The sequence below is a fragment of the Lycium barbarum genome, chromosome 11, assembly GCF_019175385.1.
Source record: "Lycium barbarum isolate Lr01 chromosome 11, ASM1917538v2, whole genome shotgun sequence".
Taxonomy (NCBI): domain Eukaryota; kingdom Viridiplantae; phylum Streptophyta; class Magnoliopsida; order Solanales; family Solanaceae; genus Lycium; species Lycium barbarum.
In genome coordinates, this window is record NC_083347.1 from 109,246,139 (window position 1) to 109,265,908 (window position 19,770).

Consider the following 19,770-nt stretch of genomic DNA (forward strand, 5'->3'; position numbering starts at 1 on the left):
TGATATGCAATTATTGACATAAGTTGTTTGTGAAGGAATTCCTTAGTTTAAAGTGAAGGAAAACATTATATGAAGGACCTAAACTAGTTTGTTGATATGGCTGCCTTGAAGGCTGTTTCGATTGGAATTTTGGAGAGATTTCTTCTTGTTTATGTTGCTATATATTTTTACTGTTGTTGATGATGATGTTTTGTATGTTGTGAACCGTTTGGGAGTTGGATTGGAGTAAGAATTATAGGGGAAATGCTGTCCGAATTTCGTTAAGTTTCATATGTACTTGAAATGGGTAGCAAGGGATGTATATGGCCTAATTGTAATTCATGTTATCTTGGTTGTAGTGTTACAAGCTCGGGAAGTAAGCATTGGACATTAGGTAGATTCCAAGGTATGTTAAGGCTATCATTTCTTTCATTTTGGCATGATCTTATGATATGAGCGAACAAACGTGTAACGAGCTTCCATATTACTCTACATCGGACACCCAATCTTTTTAGGCTGAAATGTCATGTAACCTAGTGGCCAAAATATCCATCAACAGGCCATTTAGGCCAAATCACCATTACTTTCCTGGAAATTCCGATCTCCCAGATCACTTGAACCAAATCAAATGCATATGCATGATAAATCATAGTATAAGAGTATGAATATCTCAGTATGCATATGCATGACAAATCATATAAGAGTATGAATATCTCAACTTGAATATCACAAGTATGTGATTCCTTAGAGTGACGAATACAATCAAACAGTCGAGTTAAGAAAGAAGCACATAACAGCTAATGCCCGCATGCTTTGGCATTCTTAGATCAAGCCCCATAACTACACAATCACAATATTATTACCCATAACATGGCACTAGTACTTGTACCAATGATCGTCACATCACAGGTACGAGGCCCTCTCCATCACCTTTACCCCTTAGTATTAAGCTTATTTATTATCTTTATCGAAAACGTCCCACAAATGAAGTCCAGAAGTCTAAACATACATCAAAGGCGAGTAACAAAATCAAAAAAGCACCTTTCCTTTCGGAAGAGTCTCGGAATCCGTAGACACCCATATTGCTATACTTATATCTCGGGCTCAGAAAATTAACCCAAAAGTCAAACCCGAGCCTCCAAGGGCAAAATTGGAATTTTATTGAACAACCGGCTTACCAATAACTTTAATAGTCAAAATCCATAAAATTAGCCAAATTCATCCACTAATTGGATCTCAAATCAAGAAATACATAATCTTAACTTAGGGCTAAAACCTCAATGTTTACCAACCCAAATCATGAATTAAACACTAATTTAATGGAAGAATTCAAAAGGAATCCATACAATAGAGAGTAGAAACTTACTTCCGAGGCAAATCGTGATTCTAGCCTTTGAAATAACCTTAAACCAAGCTCTAGAACTCAAAATATAAAAATGGGAAAAGAAGTTCCAAGTTTGGAAAAAAATCATCGTTCAGCTACAGTGCCTTCTTCGCGGGACCTGTCCGCAATCATGAAGCACTCCTGACCCAGCCCAAACTTCCCTTCTTCGTGTTCACAACTGAACCCTGGCGATCGCGAAGGCCAGCCCCCCAACCTTATGCGATCGCAATCCTCTTCTCGTGTTCGCGAAGGAGGACCCCTGCACCACCTAACCAGAAAAACCAGCTAAATTCGAATCTTCGTTTTGATACCTGAAACTCATCAGGAACCTCCAGGCACAAATCAAATATGCATTTCAGCTATAGAACATGTACGAACCGGCTTGCGCACTCAAAACACCAAAATTAGTCATCTTAACCCGATGTTGAATGTGGTCAACTCTAATCCGTAAACATGACTAGTTCTCATATGAAGGTCCAAATCACTCCCGAGCCCTTTGGAATTCGTACTAATCACTCGACTACATCATAAATCATGTTACGGCCAATCGAGGGAATCAAGAAATGGAATGATCTGCAAAACAAGTTATGAGATTGCTTTTGTGTGCGTTAGCGATCATCAAACCTGTGACATAGATAAGATTGGAGTTCATGCAGAATGCGTTGGTAAAGCACGGGATTACGCCTCAATGTCGTTTAGGCTCTCCAGTTAGGTTGACCTCATGCAATCGACGAAACTCCGATTCGCCTCTGTTAACTTCCGTATTGACTTTGGCCAAACTTTCTCATATCCTTGACTTAATTTTTTTCCCATACTTACCTGATTGCCTCAAAATTCGTGTCACTTATCCCGCAACTGAAAAATACCAATCTAAAGCTACGATGAGAGTCATTTTGGGAAAAAGAATCAAAAACTCGAAAGGACCTGCCGGATAGTTATATCCAATGATTAATGAGACTATGTAGAGAGCCGTGGACGCCTCCTTTACCCCTAAAATTTGGAAGAAAATGATAGTAAGTCATTTCTATTATTAATTTAATTTATAACATTAACAAAAAATTGAAATATTTTCTATGCGAGCAGTATAAATTTAACACTTGTGACATTGCATCTGTCATTTTCCGCAGGTAATCAATCTGCAATTGTTCGAATGTTTACTATAATTGGTTGTAAGCTAAGAAAACTGATTAATATATAAAAGCTGATACAATTGTGACGTTTGCTTTCCAAAAAAATTCTAGATTTTTCTGTAAACTTTTCGAGATTTAACTTATATATATCAATGGTGTAAGATAAGTTTTACACTATATATTTAAGCTACTATTGCAACATTAATTTTTGTATTTTTAAATTAATAATCTGGCTTATTATAAACAAGAACATAATTAATACCTGTACTGACACACTTGTCTTGGCGCAATGCTTAAGTAAGAGGATAAACTTTTAAGCTTTGTTGTTTAAACAGGTCATGATATTTATATAAGGGCAAAGGTGCAAATATACCCCTCAATTTTGTGATTTAGAACAAATATATCCCTCGTTATAAAGTGGTGTATATATACCTTTGCCGTTACAAAATGGTGCAAATATACCCCTGTCGTTATAAAATGGTACAAATATACTCTTTTCGCTGACGGAAGTTTTAAAAAAAAATCATTTAGGTTATTTATTAATTAAAAAAATGTCACGTTACTTTAAAAAAAGTCTACCTATTTTTTTTTAGTAGAAATATTTTTCTAAAGCCATGGTAATCTTTTTTTTGGTGTGGTTCGTTTAAAAACATATCTCCGTTACTTTTAAAAAAATAAGTCTACTCATTTTTTTAAATGATCCAGACCGACCCATCAGAAGAATTTTTTTTATTATGTGGCTTTAGAAAAGTATGTCTACTCAAAAAAAAAATGGGTAGACCTTTTTTTAAAGTCATGTGCCATTTTTTTAATTAAAAAATAATCTAAATGATTTTTTTTAAAAAAACCACGTCAGCTGCAGGAGTATATTTGTACCATTTTGTAGCAGCTGGTTTATATATATACCACTTTTGTAACGAGCAGTATATCTGCTCTAAATCGAAATTTGTGGTCTTAAAAATGTTATAACCTTTATGTGACTAAGAATACTTCTCATTAAGGAAAAAATGTAAAGTTTTTAGTTAGATATTTTCAAGCATATAAATTTGTCATTCTTTTAAAAACTTTACTATGAATGCTTCACATTAAGAATAATAGGAGAAGTTTTTAGTCAGATATTTTCAAATAATAAATTTGAAGGTTATTGTTGCAGATAACCTATCTACACTTTTTTTATGGAGCGTTATGTTTTAATTTCTTTTGAATGACTTGATAGTTTATTTTTTTACACTAATGATAAAGTAGCTTACATTAGGTCGATTAAGGACATGTACGATGGGGTCAAAATTAGAGTTAAGTAGTTGGAGGAGACTCCGAGAACTTCCCACTCGTGATGGGGTTGCACCAAGGATCAGCTCTTAGCTTCTATTTGCCTTGGTGACGAATGAACCGACGAAGCATATCCAAGGGGAGGTGTCACTGGTGTGTGCTATTTGCAGATAACCTAGTATTGATTGACGAGACTCACGACGGAGTTAATGGTAGGCTAGAGGTTGTAGATAGACTCTAAAGTCTAAGGGTCCAGGTTGAACGGGATTAAAACAGAGAATATGGAGTGCAAGTTCAATGACGTAACTCACGAGGCAGATGTGTAATTGAGAATTGATACACAAGTCCTCTCTAAGAGAGGAAGTTTTAAGTATCTTGGGTCAATAATCCAAGAAAATAGGGAGATTGATGATGATGTTACACATCGCATTGGAGTGACATTGATGAAAAGGTTCCATCCGGTATCTTATGTGATAAGAATGTGTCACCAAGACATAAAGGTTAGTTTTATAAAGTGGCTGACAGATTAGCTATGTTGTGCGGAGCGGAGTGTTGACCAGTCAAGAACTCGCACGTCCAAATGATGAATTAGCGGAAATGAGGATGTTGAGATGGATGTGTGGGAATACTAGGAGAGATAAGATTAGGAACGAAGACATTTAGGAAAAGGTGTGAATGGCCTCGTGATGGACAAGATGGGGGAGGTGAAATTCGGGCATATGAAAAGAGATGCATAGATGTCCTAATTAGGAGGTGTAAGAGGTCGACATCTATGAGAACAGGTAGAGGTAGGCTGAAAAAGTACAGGGGAGAGGTGACTAGACAAGACATGACACACTTGCAGCTTATCGAGGACATTACCCTAGATATGGATATGGAGGTTGAGGATTATGGAAGAAGTTTAGTAGGCAGTCGAGCACTATCTAGTTTCCCTTATTAGTATTGTTATAATTATTACTCTCCTACTATATACATCTTATTCTTCGGTTTTATTATTACTTAATATTTCATTTTCTTCGATTATCGTATTAATATATTTTGTTATTGCTACTGTTTCTTCTTCATTATGTGATCACATGATTTTATTAAGCTTTGGTTTATTGGAAACAACCTTTTAACCTTCACAAAATAAGAATAAGGCTATGTACCCACCATTCCACCTATAAAATTACACTAATGATATAAATATTTGCTTATAGGTATTTTTTAAACGACCTGGAAAAAAAAATTAATAAGTTGAACATTTTTAGGACCATGTCGTTGATGCAAACCAAAGGTATCACCAAAACTTATCATGAAACCGTTAGAATTTCTTAACAAAATTTAAATTAATTCGACCCCTCAAAATTGATACAGAACATGCATGGTGGAAAACCAAATAAAAACAAAAAAAAAAACAAAGGTTATCCGAATATGGATAGTGCCAGATAGGCATCTCCTATGCTTTTGAACCGTTACAGAAAGAGCCTACATCAGATATGCATTTTGTCAACTTACTATGCAATACTTTGAAAAGAACAAACAGCTTATTAACCCCTCCCCCAGTCCCTAATGTTCTCAAAAAATTCTCCCATTACCTAGATCTCAGAGGTGATTCTTGTATTGAAAGTTTGTCGGTTCTTACAGTAACAATTACTATAGTTTATAGTTAAATATTGAAATGTAGTTATTCTTTTCATTTTAATTTATATAGAAGGTATTTGATTGGGCGTAAAATTTAACAATGAAATGTAGATTTTTGAAATTTTTGGTCTAAAAAAAACATAAATATTTTTATAGATATAAATCATCTCATTAAGGGTAAAATGAGAAGTTTAAACTTAAATTTGTTACTATAAAATATAGGAAGGTGTTTTTTTTTTTTTTGGACTGACCAAAGAGGAAAGAATGTCACATAAATTGGAACAGAAGAGTAATATTTTAATACATATATGTTGTCAGCACGAAAGCTAATGTTTTCGATGAACATAGGCAGATTTAGAATTTAAAATCTATAGATTCCTACACAGTTGTTGAGTTGTGTGTGACCATCTCATTTAAAAATTTAAGCTGTTAGTGAAAGTACACTTTTATTTACTTAATTATATTCTAATGCACTGGTTTGAAATTAATAAGTACTCCTTCCGTTTCAATTTATGTGAACTCATTTGACTGGGCACGGAGTATAAGAAAGAGGAGAAGACTTTTAAACTTGTGATGTTAAATGAGGCACGTATGGTTTGTGTGGCTATAAATCATTTCATAAAGGTAAATTGTTTTCAATTGTAGAAAGAGGTCATTCTTTTTGGCATAAACTAATAAGAAAATAAGTTCAAATAAATTGAAAAAGAGGGAGTATATGACTATAAACTATAGTAATTGTTACGTGCCACTAGATCCACCCTTAATAGATCCTCACCCTACGTGAGCACTTACGCGGCGGGTCGTTCTAAAGCCCTGAACTTTCCACTTTTTTCTACTCAACCACCAACTAAGCTCTCTATATAAATAGAATCTTCATGTAATTGGAATTTCATCTCCCATCTTTTCTTCCTCTCTTTTTCACTTATAAATATTTTCTTTATTATTTCTGTATGTACAACTGACCGGTACTAACCGCTCATTAACAATTAACCATTATAGCATATAGTTTTTATTAATAAGTCGTCTTGCCATGGCCGCCGCCGAGCTCTCTGTAGTACTACCTCGTGTCCTCATCGTCTCTAGAAGAACCGTCCGCAAGAACAAGTTTGTTGATTTTGTTGGTACGCCTTTAATTTTTTGTCCTCATTTCTTAACGTCAATTTCTATGTTTAATTAAAATTTTAAAGGACTTCGTTAGTTTTTACTAGCAGAAAAATCAGGGGAGGACTTAATAGAATCACCTTAGTCGGAAAAATTGTAGTACTACCACAAATTTTTTTTGCAGACTTATATATATAATTTGTTGAACTTGAATCCTATTGATTCAAGAAAAGATTCCAGTGTTATGATCATGTGTTCAAATTTCAATTGTAGCATTTTTGCAACTTCTTTAATCCCTTAGTTAGAATTTTGGATGTTTGCATTCTCTTCTTGTTAGAATTCCTGGTACTGCCATGTTATCAATCACAAGTTAATGATTATTTTTTTTGCGATTTATTCTCAAAGGGCTTTGTTAAATCTTACTAGTAGAAAAATTAGGAAAGCTAGGTGGAATTAAGAGGCTTAATAGAATTCTTTTGGTCGGAAAATTATATTGTATAGATAGGATAAACGTGTATTTTATATATGTATAAAGATGAATGTAAAATGAGCTTTCTTATTCTTGTAGAGTTATAAGCAAAGGTTTGAATCACGGATTTCTAGCATTCTTGCTTTGTTTTTTGAATCCTCTTATTAGAGTTCTTTATTCTTCCACATTATCAGATCAATCACTAATTAAGGATCATTTGTCTGCCATATATTTTCAGGAGAATATCATCTTGATCTTATAGTAAGCTATGGAGCTGTCCCAGTTATTGTTCCTCGAGTTTCAGGTGTCCATATGTTATTAGAAAGCTTTGAGCCAATTCATGGAGTTCTTCTATGTGAAGGAGAGGATTTAGACCCTTCTCTATATGACGATGAATCGAATGATCTCTCTCCAGAAGAAATCGAAGACATTCGGAGACAACATGCAAGTGATACAGCCATTGACAAAGAAAAAGACAACATTGAGCTGAGATTGGCAAAGCTCTGTCTTGAAAGGAACATACCTTACTTGGGAATATGCCGAGGCTCACAGGTATAGTCGAACCTCTTTATAATGGCATTATGTGTCACGATAATTTTACTGTTATAGTGAAATGTTGTTATAGAGAATATATAATATAATATAACATGAAAGATTGATTCCTCACAAAACATGGCTATTATAATGGAATTTGATTATAAATGATGGTTATTGTAGAAAAGTCTAACTGTACTTGGTGGCAAATGTATGGTTTTTAGGATAAGTTCAATATCTGTATGTGTGTGTATAAATCATGGAAATTAGAAAAAGCATTCTATTTGTTATTTATAACTTCAAACTACTCCAATAAAGATTAAGGGTGTCTTTGGTATAGAGGAAAAAATTTGTATTTGTTTCCTTGTTTGGTAGATTAAAATATTTTATCTATGCAAATAACTTCCTTAAAAATGAGAAAAATGACCTCGCTAATGAAAATAGGAAAAAGACGTTTTACAAATGTCATTCCACATTTATTATTTCTTTTCCACCCACCAACACATCTCATCCCCACTCTCACCCTCATAGTCCCCATACACACCAAGCACCCCCACACTCCTAATCCCCTCCCCCTCCCATATTGTTTGTGGACTATATACCAATATTTTTGGAACAATATATTTTACTTACATAGCAAACACAAGAAAATAAATAAAAAAATTACTTATTTTTTGAGTAAGCATTTTAATAAATATTTTCCTTCATACAAAACACACCCTAAATCCTTCAATCCGTCTCTTGAGGCGGACCCAATGTTGAAGTAACTCTAGCACTTTTGACATACATGAAAAATTATTAATATTTCGATTAATATTAAATTTAGAACCCATTATTTCAATTACAACAAATTTAATGTTAAAAACATGAAAAATTAAATGCGTTAAAGTTTAAATTTTGAATCCACTTTTGTCTACCTTTTCAGGTACTTAATGTAGCATGTGGAGGAACTCTTTATCGAGACATTGAAAAAGAACTCTCAAGAAACCTCCCTCTAGATAAAAGGGTAGTCCACATTGATTATGATAACTATGATAATCATAGACATGTAGTCAAGATTATTGAAAATACTCCATTGCACTATTGGTTCAAGGATTCATTAGAAGATGATAAAATGGAAATTAATGTCAATAGTTATCACCATCAAGGAGTCAAGAAGTTGGCCCCAAGGTTTGTTCCTATGGCATTTTCACCTGGTGGTTTAATTGAAGGATTCTATGATCCTGATGCTTATAATCCTGAGGAAGGTAAATTTATTATGGGACTTCAATTTCATCCAGAGAGAATGAGGCAACCTGATACAGATGAGTTTGATTATCCTGGATGCACATTTGCTTATCAGGTTCCTCTACACTTCTCACTCCTATGTGTTTTGTGATAATTTTATTACGTTATAAGGTCTCACATAAAAGCGGAGTGGAGCTATAATTTTACTTACGGGTTCGACGTAATTCAGTAACTTCATTCCAGATTCTGTATTCATATTTAAAAATTTACCTTAATAAATAATTCAGCCATAAATTAATAAGTAGCCTTTTTCTAGAAATTCAAATCTTATAAATTCAAAATCCAGATCCCGCCTCTGCATAAAAGAAAAATGTTGATCACCGAACAAAAGATTTTGATTAACAACTGGAAAATAAGGCAGGTTACCTGGTCGAACATGTTAAATGCAATGATAGTATAATAATTCTTTATATTATTACTCCCTAGTCCCGTTTTACGTGAAGGTGTTACTGTTTTGGGAGTCAAAACAGTTTTTTGTTTGTCTGTAATTTTTCATTTTTTTTTAAATAATTTAAATTATTAGCTATATATGTTGACTTCTAGTATTTCTCGTGTAGTTTTTAAATATGTAAATCTTAGTTTTAACAAATTTGAAAAATCTATACTTTGTCATAGTTAACTGTTTTAACTCTTATACTCCGAACCTCTTCGCCTAAATTGGGATAGAGCAAAGTATATAACTTAGAATCCTAATATGTTTAGCTTCTACATGCGGAAAGGGTAAAAGAAAGTTATGCTATTGGTCATTTAAATAGTTGCATTTCTATATATAAAAAATAAAAAAAAGAATGGAATTAATGTTGACTTGAAATTTAAAGACAGATTACCTGCTACAACATATTAAAATATATTATAATATCGAAAAATCTCACACAATTAGTATACTAGTTGAAAATGGGATTAATAACTTAAAAATATGACAGGCTACCTTTTAGTTAAATTCACTTATTGTGAAGAAAACTATTTATAGTAAAATCGTGGATGATTGTGGTAGGAGTCTCTTTTTGTTTGTTTGCTGCTATCCCATATTTAAGTTGATTGTGATTTGCAGGAGTTTGTGAAGGCTGTAGTTGCTTATAACAAGAAGTTGAATAGCTCAACGAGTGTCCAAAAACACATAAAGCTAAATCAAGAAATGGAGAAAAAGAGGAAAATTATAATAGAAAGCTTCTCTCTTGCTAGGAATATTTATGAAGGAAGCAGCCAGATGCATCCATCTAAAGAATCTGACTTAGATGCTGGAGCAGAGTTCCTAGAGGTATACTATCCTGCATAAAAACACAAAATTATTTTGTCACGCTAAAGTAATTGAAATTTATCTGCTCTAATAATAAATTCTTAAATAATTTGTCATATTAAAATAATTAAACTATGTGTATAGTTGCTTGGTAAATACAAATGAACGAAAGGTCAAAATGTTTGGTGTGGGGTAATCGTTTCTTTATTTTATTTTATTTTTTGTTTCATTTAAAATTGTCTTTAGTTTCTAAAATATGGTTAATCATTTTTTTTTTAATCTTTTGTCATTTGCAACATCTGAGTCTTTAATTTGGTCTCTGGTCATTTGTATTTCATGATCAATTAAGACCTAATTTAGGTACTTTAACGTATCAAAAAATAATTTTGTGATTTTACTGTCATAATGGAAAAAATACATTTATTTTTATAAAATAGTTTTATAATCTTATTATTGTATAGTTGATAAAGTTCAATGGTCACACATGAAGTTAACTTGCTACCACAATTGATATAATGCAATCACTCTTTAATATCAAAAACTCACACGCATGTGTGGAGCTAGAGGGATAAAGGAAATTCATCAGAACTTCCTTTTGCCGTTATGAAAAAATAAAATTATGAATTTTTTGATAAAAAACTTGCTTTCCGCTACTGCGTGCAGTTATTATTAATTGTGCTTGATTATGTAATATTGCAGTCAAATCATTAGTAACGAATTTAAGTTGTATATACGGTATGAAATTTTATACCGTTAGATTACATTTGTATGTTATAGGAGGTATTCTATTTTATTTTCAAGATTACAAATCTCACATTTTGAAGAGGCTCACTTGTAAATATATTTTGAACGATTTAATAGTATAAATTTTTTAAATTTTATGATACATATAACTTGGATTCATCATTAATTGTTGTTGATTATGTAATATTACAGTCAAATACAGCATTGAGTATCCTACAAGAAGCAAAGTTAATTCAGATGGGAGCCACAGTGAGAAATGTATCTTCCTACTTAGAAAAATTGAAGATGAATGAAGAGAGAGAAGGGTTAGCCAGGAAGGTAATGGGGAAAATGTCGGTGGAACAGTTATCTGATCTAAAGTCATTTTACAACATGATGGGACAGATATGTTCAGAAGTATTAGAAAGAAAACTCCAAGATATTGTTAATGAAGTTGCCTTCTCTTGATGAGTCCAATTCGGATCTTTATGCATGAGTTTTTGGTTTTATTTGCTTTGTTGTCAAGTTTTATGTAGTATTTTTTGTGACATCACATGAATAAAATGTTGTTTTTTATCCTTTTTCTCTTTTATGGAATTACATGTATGGAAAATAGTCAAAAGTGCAAATTGACTCCTTTTTCTTGTCTTCTCTTTTTTTGGTTGGTTCATGTCTTTTTCTGGACGGGAAGTCCCAAACAATGACTTTGTTGAAATTTTTCATGTCATGTCATTTGGCACAAACGTATATATATACCACCGCTAAAAAATCTCTATTTTCTCATTGGTTTCCCGTTAAAAAATATTTAGTGGTTATTTTCCATTAAATATCGGTGAAAAAAACTTAAATAATAGTACTTTTACACAAAAAAATAAACGTATGAAGTTTCCTATTGTTTTACTAGGAATCTGTTTCCCACTATGCGTTCTCCTAATGAGCTGGTTCGATGAGAATGAGGCGGGAAAATCATGTTTTATAGCATAAATTTCTCACCGAATGTGGTGAAAAAAAAACATCATTTTTTAGTAGTGTGTGATCATGATGTTGGTAAAAAACATGTCAGACATGGTCAATCTCTGAAGAAGAACAATAGTGATGGATAATTTATGAACTTGGTCTGAAAGAGGCTGAACATATATACATAGCCTCTTTTAGGTTTTGGGCCTCAACTTGGTGGTTCAAACATTTCTACACTTGGGCCTAAAATAGAGTAGTTTGCTGAGGTTATTTTTTGCTGATTTTTTTGTAGGGCAAATTACATGGCTTGACAAACTTCTAGTGGGTAATGACATTTAGTAGCTATAGTTTAACTTAATTACTTTCCGTAACAAACATTTGTATATTAATATCATTTAGTAACTAATAAAGTAAAATACATAGCTTCTTCTCCTCATCCTCTCTCTAACATCTACAACACTCTCTAACATCTACAACACTCTCCTACACACTCTCTCTCTCTCTAACCTCTTTTCCTCCTCCACACTCGCCAGAGCTCCGGCGAAAAACACCATCGCCGTCGTTCTCCCTCCGTCCTCCCTCCGTCGTCTTTCTCCGGCGAAACTACTACCAACTTCGTCGTCTTTCTCCGGCGCCACGTGTCCAGCGAAAATACCGATGGAGAAGAAGGTCGAGGAGAAGAAGGTGTACACAAATCTGATCGAAATTTTTCAGATCTGAAGCGGACAGTGATGATGACGGAGAAGAAGATGAAGGAGAACAAGGTGTACACAGATCTGATCGGAATTTTTCAGATCTGACCGAAAGTTTTTTTTTTCCCAGATCTGTGTATACATACGGTGTATACCTACACTGTATACAATATTTTTTGAAAGTTTTTTTTCCCAGATCTGTGTATACATACAGTGTATACATACACTTTATACAATATTTTTCGTGTTTTTCGAAGAAGATCTTTTTGTATACAACTGAATACAACGAATTTGAAGTGTATACAAATGAATACAGTCAATTTTATTTCTTGTATTCAGTATTTGAGTGTATACAGTGTTTCTCGCCTGTATTTGTTATATACACTATTTTTCGCCTGTATTTGTTAATATTTTGGTGTATCTGTGTTGTATACGCCTGTATTTGTTGTATACATACCGAAAAATATGGTGTTTGTTAATTTTTTGTGTATATATGTTTTTATGTAGTCAGTTTTACTCGTTGTATATATGAATACATTAATCGAATTTATGAATACAGATAGTCATTTTCATGAATACAGTGAAAAAACATGGGGAAAAAATTCATTGTATTCATGAATATAGCGAAAATAAAAAATGAATACAGTGAAAAAAACAAATACACGCGCTGGAAGCTGGGCATGTTGCTACAAAATATAAATATTGAAAAATATGCTATGTGGCTTGACTAAAGCCCAAATGTTTGTCATTTATGTAGTCTGCCTTTTTTTATGTAGACAAATGTTTGGCCAAACATATGTACGGCCCGTTAAACTGGTTCAGAAATCCTATTTAGATACTTGAATTTGACCTTGTTCCAATTGAACACAATACTATGTACGTATTTGTCCCCATCAGACACAACTAGCTCAAAAATCGATTAGTCTTGTTCCGATTGAAGTGCGTATTGGGTTGTGCATATGAACGGGAACAAATCAAATTTTAATAGGTGACCCATTTAAAATTTGACGTGGATTATTGTAAACATGCGGCATATTTTAGTTAGACTATTTTCCACGTCAGATGTGCGTAATAACATGCACTTCAATTGGGACAAGGCTGATCAATTGTTGAGCTAGTTGCATCTGATAGAGACGAATATGTACATAGTATTTTGTTCAATTAAAACAAGACTAAGTTAAGTGTCTAAATGAAATTTTCGGGCAAATTTAACGGGCTCGTACATGTGTTTGGCCTATATGTTTCGGTTTTTCTTTTACATTTTATCCATTAGTTTGTAAGGGCACAGGTAAAATTTAGTTACACTTAGATTCCTTTTTATTCTATTCATACAAAGTTGTGCAAAATGAAATCATTCAATACACAGAGAAGAAAAGTTGTTTCTTATGCAGAATTTGAAAGCTCAGGCTTGTTGTAATGATATAGTCTTCTCATGGCTTCTTAACTCCTTGTTAAAAACATCTACCTAAAAGTGAATTGTATTCACATTGTAAAAGATCTCTAGAATGACTTGGAGGATACGGTTGGTCAAACAAATGGGGAAAAGTTGTTTCAAAAACATAAATAATTGAGTGTTGTGGTAAAATGCAACTCTAGTATATCAAACTATTTTAAAATGAACAGTTTATGGGATGAACTAGATACCCTAAATATATTTTCCACCCTAACCATATTTTCTTATTGTGTTTGTGAATGTGACTATGAAGCTAAGGTAAAGAACCTTATGGCTTATCAAGATGAAGACTGCTACAGTTTTTAATGGGACTAAATGACTCCATAAAAATCGGAGCAATATTTTACTGTCCTCTTGCTTACTCTCTATTGGACAAGCATATTGATAAATTATGCCATTTTGTGTTTTGATGATTTGACAAACATTCGAGGAACTAGGCACTCGATCAAGTCCCCTGGGCGTTGTACAGTCAATGCTACAACTATAAAGTTGTGGTATTGTTCTGACTGGCAGAACAACAACAACAAAGCTACAGCTTGCTAGAGGCCAAACTAAAAGATGAAATGTCCCTATCCATGGTCACATGACTCTCACATGCTCCCCAATATATATATATATATATATATAACAAGTTACAATGCTTAACCTATCACTTGCAAAATCATAAAATTCTCTCAAGTGTAGCCGCCACTGCTCCTTTAGTGCTCCCAAGAACAAAGCTTCATCAAACTCAAGGACCAGATCCCAACAATTGAAGATGTCTTAAGTCTTAGGTTTGTTAAGTCTTTCTCATTTTGTTCTTCATTTGTAATCCTACTTTACTTTCGAGAGGTGTCATTGTAGGAAGGTTTCAACCTTTGTTATTATGGTTTCTTGGCTATAGTTAGTCAAGGTATGTTTGGGTGCTTGGCTAGAGCTAGTCAAGGTTAGTTTGGTTGTTTGGCTAGAGTTAGTCAATGGTTGTAGCTTGCAATAGAGTTATTGTAAGGGGTGAGGAATTAAGCTGTTAATTCCTAGGTTGCAAGAGGTTGTAATCTTTAAGTTACTCACTTTTGTGAAGTTGAAATCCTACTCCGATGGGTCGTGATTTTTAATCCCTTGAGCAAAGAGTTTTCCACGAAAATATCTTGTCTTATTTACTTTCTGTTTGTTTACTTGAGGGAATAGATAGAGAACCTGACTCTCTATACTGTTTTCTGGACGCTTAGCTTCTGTCAATTGGTATTAGAGTAGGTTCTTTCTAAAAGGTTAACACCTAGAAAGTATCTTCATCATGGCTGCTCCACCAAACCTCGAGAAAGGACAATCAACTACAAGACCTCCAAGGTTTAATGGAAAGTATTATGGGTGGTGGAAGAAAAAGATGCATGATTATATAATGGTTGAGGACTCAGAGCTTTGGAACATCATCTGTGATGGTCCTTTTATCCCTATGAAGACTGATTCGGAAAACTCAAAGTCAGTTTCAAAAACAAGAAAAGAATACTCTGAAACTGACATGAAATATATGGAGAAGAACTACAAGGAAAAGAAGATCTTGATTTGTGGTATTAGGCCAGATGAATACAATCGTGTTTCATCTTGTGGATCTGCTAAGGAAATATGGGAAGCTCTTCTAACAGCCCATGAAGGAACTACTTAGGTAAAGCAGTCCAAAATAGATCTGCTTACCACTGATCATGAGATGTTTAAAATGAAAGAAGATGAGTCCATTCATGATATGCACACTCATTTCAGCTCCATAATCAATGAGCTTCATTCTCTTGGAGAAATAATTCCAACCAACAGGCTAGTCCGGAAAATACTCTGTGTTCTACCAAGTTCTTGGGAAAGTAAAGTGAATGCCATCACTGAAGCCAAGGACCTGCAGACACTGACTATTGACGAGCTTATTGATAACCGTAAGACGTATGAGATGAAGAGAAAGAAGGATCTTGAAAGAAGAGAGCCAAAGATGGAGAAAAGCCTGGTTCTTAAAGCTACTAAAAATGACGCAAGCTCTGATAAATCCGAGATGGCGTACCTCACACGAAGGTTTCATAAAATAATTCGAAGAAATGGCAGGGTCCCAAAGATAGGAAGCTCTAACAGGAACTTAAAAGGAAATGATTGATGTCACGAATGTGGGAAGCCTGGACACTTCATCAAAGAATGTCCTCTTCACAAGCAGGATTATTATAAAAATGCTGATAAGACAGCTAAGAGGAACCAGGTCCTTGGCAAGAAGTTCAACAGAAAATATATTGCTTACAACTTGGTAAAGCAGGCTCTGGTTGCTTGGGGAGATTCTTCCAATGAATCTGAAGATAGAGATGATCTAGGAGATACATCTATGTTGGCTATCGACAATGAACCTTCTGAATATGAGTCAATCTTTGCACTCATGGCCAGATCTAACGTTGATGATGACAATGAGAAAGATGAGGTAAATATTTTTTATGTTCAGAAAAATCTGAAAAGTTACTCTTAGAAAAAATTGATATCTTTAGCAAATGTGTTGATTGATGCCTATCATAGCCTTATTAATGATAAAATGCTCTAAATGAAGAAATTAATGCTTTAGAACAAGTAAGGGATGATTTGGTGGTCACTGTTGTAGATCTAAAAGAGCAAGTTGAGGAAGTAACTAGAGAAAATTCTCTGTTACAAAGCCAAATGAAAAAATGGATGAACACTCCATCTAAAGGAAAACAAGTGGCCAGTGAGACTCACCTTGAGCTTGAAAATAAGCTTAAGAAAACCAAAATAAGTCTCACTGCTGAGCTAAAGAGGAATAGGCAACTTCAAATGGATCTGAAAAGGGTTAAAATTGATCTTGACAAGTCACTTCATTGGACCAGGTCCTCTGATGTTGTTGCTGATATGTACAGGAGTAATGGTGAAAGGAAAGGTATTGGTTTTTAAAAGGCCAAAGCCCCCTATAATCCCTATTGCAAGTATGTTACTGTGACTGATAATTGGTTATGCACTCATTGTGGTCAAACTGGCCATTACAAGTGACTCTGTTTGCAGGCTGGAGTGAGAGGACGCAGTCAAAAATGGTATATGAATAGTGACCGCTTGAAGCATATGACTGGAAGAATGGATGATTTTCTCTCATTCAAGGCCTTCCAAGGTATGAGTGTGTCTTTTGGAAATGGCAAGAAAGGACATATTCTTGATATTGACAAAATTGTCAAGACACTCTCCCATGCGATTGAAAATGTTTATTATGTAAATGGCTTGAAGCACAGTCTGTTAAGTGTGTCCCAAATCTGTGATAAGTGAAATAAAGTGAAGTTTTTGTCTTGTTCTTGCACTGTCACTAATCTCAAAACTGGTGAAGTGGTGCTGATAGCAAAAAGGTTCAAGAACATCTATGTTACAGATTTTGATTCATTGAATGGTGGTGATTTGAAATGCCTCAGTGATATAGATGATAATGCTGAGCTGTGGCATAGGTGACTGGGACATGCAATCTTCTCTCTACTGAACAACCTTGTTGAGAAGGACCTCGTCCGTGGGTTACCAAATGTCAAGTTCAAAGATCACAAGGCGTGTAATGCTTGCATAGAAGGAAAGCAGGTCAGATCCTCCTTCAAACCAAAGAAGGAAGTGAGCACATCAAGGTCATTAGATCTTCTTCACATGGATCTATGTGGGCCAATGAGGGTTCAAAGCAGAGGAGGAAAGAAGTATATCTTTGTGATTGTTGATGACTACTCCAGTATTTTATGGTTACGATTCTACCATCTATGTCTTTTTCATTCCGTCGAAGTATATCTTTGTGATTGTTGATGAATACTCCAGATTCACTTGGACTCTGTTTATAAGAACCAAGGATGAAACATTCCCTGTGTTTGTGGCCTTTGTGGAATAGATTCAAGTGAAGCTGGAAAATCAAGTTAAGAGCATTAGATCTGATCATGATACTGAGTTTTACAATGCTAAGTTTGAAGAATTCTATGCTGAAAATGGTGTAAGCCACAATTTTTCTGCTCCTAGAACACCTCAGCAAAATGGTGTTGTGGAGAGGAAAAACCGGTCACTTAAAGATATGGCCAGGACAATGCTGATGGCAAGTGGTGTGTCTAAAAGTTTTTGGGCTGATGCTGTTAACACTGCTTGTCATTTGATCAATAGGTGCATGATCAGGTCCTTGCTTGAGAAAACTCCCTATGAATTGCTAAATGGGAGAAAGCCCATGCTAAGTTACTTGAGAGCCTTTGAATGCAAATGGTTTATTCTCAACAATGGTAAGAAGGCTTTGGGAAAATTAATGCTAAGAGTGATGAAGGAATCTTCCTAGGGTACACTTCTCATAGTAAGGCATACAAAGTCTTCAACAAAAGAACTTAGTGTGTAGAGGAAAGTGTGCATGTGATCTTTGATGAATCAAATGATTTAGGTGATAAAGGGATACACAGTGATAAAGCTGAAAATGGGGAATTTTCAAAAAATCCTGATGAGGCCATAGAAATCTCAAATGGAAAAACTGAAATGATAAGCCAAGCCGAGAAGATGCAGTAGAGTATCCAAAAGGCATAGATGAACCTGGTTCCTCAATTACCCCACTTGAAGATGAACATCGGGTAGCTAATGTTATTTCAGGCACTCCTGAGGATGAACAAAGAAGCAGAAGTCATGCATCTGTAGATGTCAATGACAGATCAAACATGGAGGACCCTGGTCCCTCGAGTCCTGAAGTCCAGATATTCAATAGGAAGCACAAAGGTTCTCATCCACTCCACAATGTGATTACTCCTTTAGACTCTGGTATTCAAACTAGGTTTAGGGAGAGAAATATGTTTGCCTTTTGAACTTTCTTATCTCAAATTGAACCCAAAAATATCAAGGAGGCATTGAAAGATGCTGACTAGATAGTTGCTATGCAAGAAGTTCTCCATCAATTTGAGAGAAACAAAGTGTGTCACTTGGCCCCTAGACCTTCAGACAGAACAGTAATTGGGACTAGGTGGGTGTTTCGCAACATGCTTAATGAATTTGGAAACACCACAAGGAACAAGGAAAGGCTGGTAGTTCAAGGCTACAATCAAGAAGAAGGTATTAACTATGATGAGGCCTTTGCTATTGTTGCAAGAATGAAAGTTATTAGGATTCTTATTGTTTTTGCATCTCATATGGAATTCAAATTTTTTCAAATGGATGTCAAAAGTGCTTTCCTTAATGGGTACCTGAAAAAGGAAGTCTTTGTCAACAAACCTCCTGGTTTTGAAAGTCATGAACATCCTGAGCATGTGTTCAAGCTTGATAAGGCTTATAAAGGTTTAAAACAAGCTCCTCGAGCATGGTATGAGAGATTTTTAAAGTTTCTTCTTGAAAATGGCTTTACAAAAGGAAAAATTGACAATATCTTATTTCTAAAGAAAGGAGGAAGGAATCTGTTGATTGTGCAATTTTGTGATGATGATATCATTTTTGGTGCCACTAGTGATTCCCTTTGTGAAGAATTTTCCAAGCTCATGGGAAGTGAATTTGAGCTGAGCTTGATGGGTGAGCTAAATTTCTTCCTGGGGCTGCAAGTAAAGCAAACCCCAAAAGGCAGCATGATCAGTCAACAAAAATACATTAAAGAGCTGCTTAAAAGATTTGAGATGGAGAATTCTAAGCCCATTGATGCACCTATAGCCACTGCTACTCAGTTAGACAGGGACAAACCTAGTTCTCCTGTAAATGAAACCATGTATAGGGGTATCATTGGGTCACTACTGTACTTAACTGCCAACAGACCTGACATTGTCTTTAGTGTTGGGTTGTGTACAAGGTTCCAATCAAGTCCAAAGGAATCTCATTTGAAAGCTACAAAAAGAATCCTGAGGTATCTAAAAGTGACCTAGCACCTGGTTCTCTTCTATCCTTTAGGAGATGTGCTGATGTTGATTATGCTGGATACTTGGTGGATAGGAAGAGCACATCTGGAATGGCATGTTTT

At 34.6% G+C, this 19,770-nt stretch overlaps 2 protein-coding genes across 2 annotated transcripts; both read left to right on the plus strand.

Annotated features, from left to right (window-relative positions):
* The first annotated feature begins 6,263 nt into the window (after positions 1-6,263).
* On the plus strand, positions 6,264-11,314 carry LOC132618597 (putative glutamine amidotransferase GAT1_2.1). The gene is made up of 5 exons (XM_060333631.1): positions 6,264-6,506; positions 7,194-7,507; positions 8,415-8,831; positions 9,828-10,034; positions 10,950-11,314. The coding sequence occupies exons 1-5, from the start codon at positions 6,416-6,418 to the stop codon at positions 11,202-11,204; spliced, it is 1,284 nt and encodes a 427-aa protein (XP_060189614.1). The 5' UTR covers positions 6,264-6,415; the 3' UTR covers positions 11,205-11,314.
* A 4,217-nt stretch (positions 11,315-15,531) lies between these two features.
* LOC132620098 (uncharacterized) lies at positions 15,532-16,891 on the plus strand. The gene is made up of 4 exons (XM_060334809.1): positions 15,532-15,903; positions 16,009-16,297; positions 16,387-16,728; positions 16,851-16,891. Exons 1-4 carry the CDS (start codon positions 15,532-15,534, stop codon positions 16,889-16,891), a joined length of 1,044 nt encoding a protein of 347 aa, XP_060190792.1.
* Positions 16,892-19,770: the final 2,879 nt, after the last annotated feature.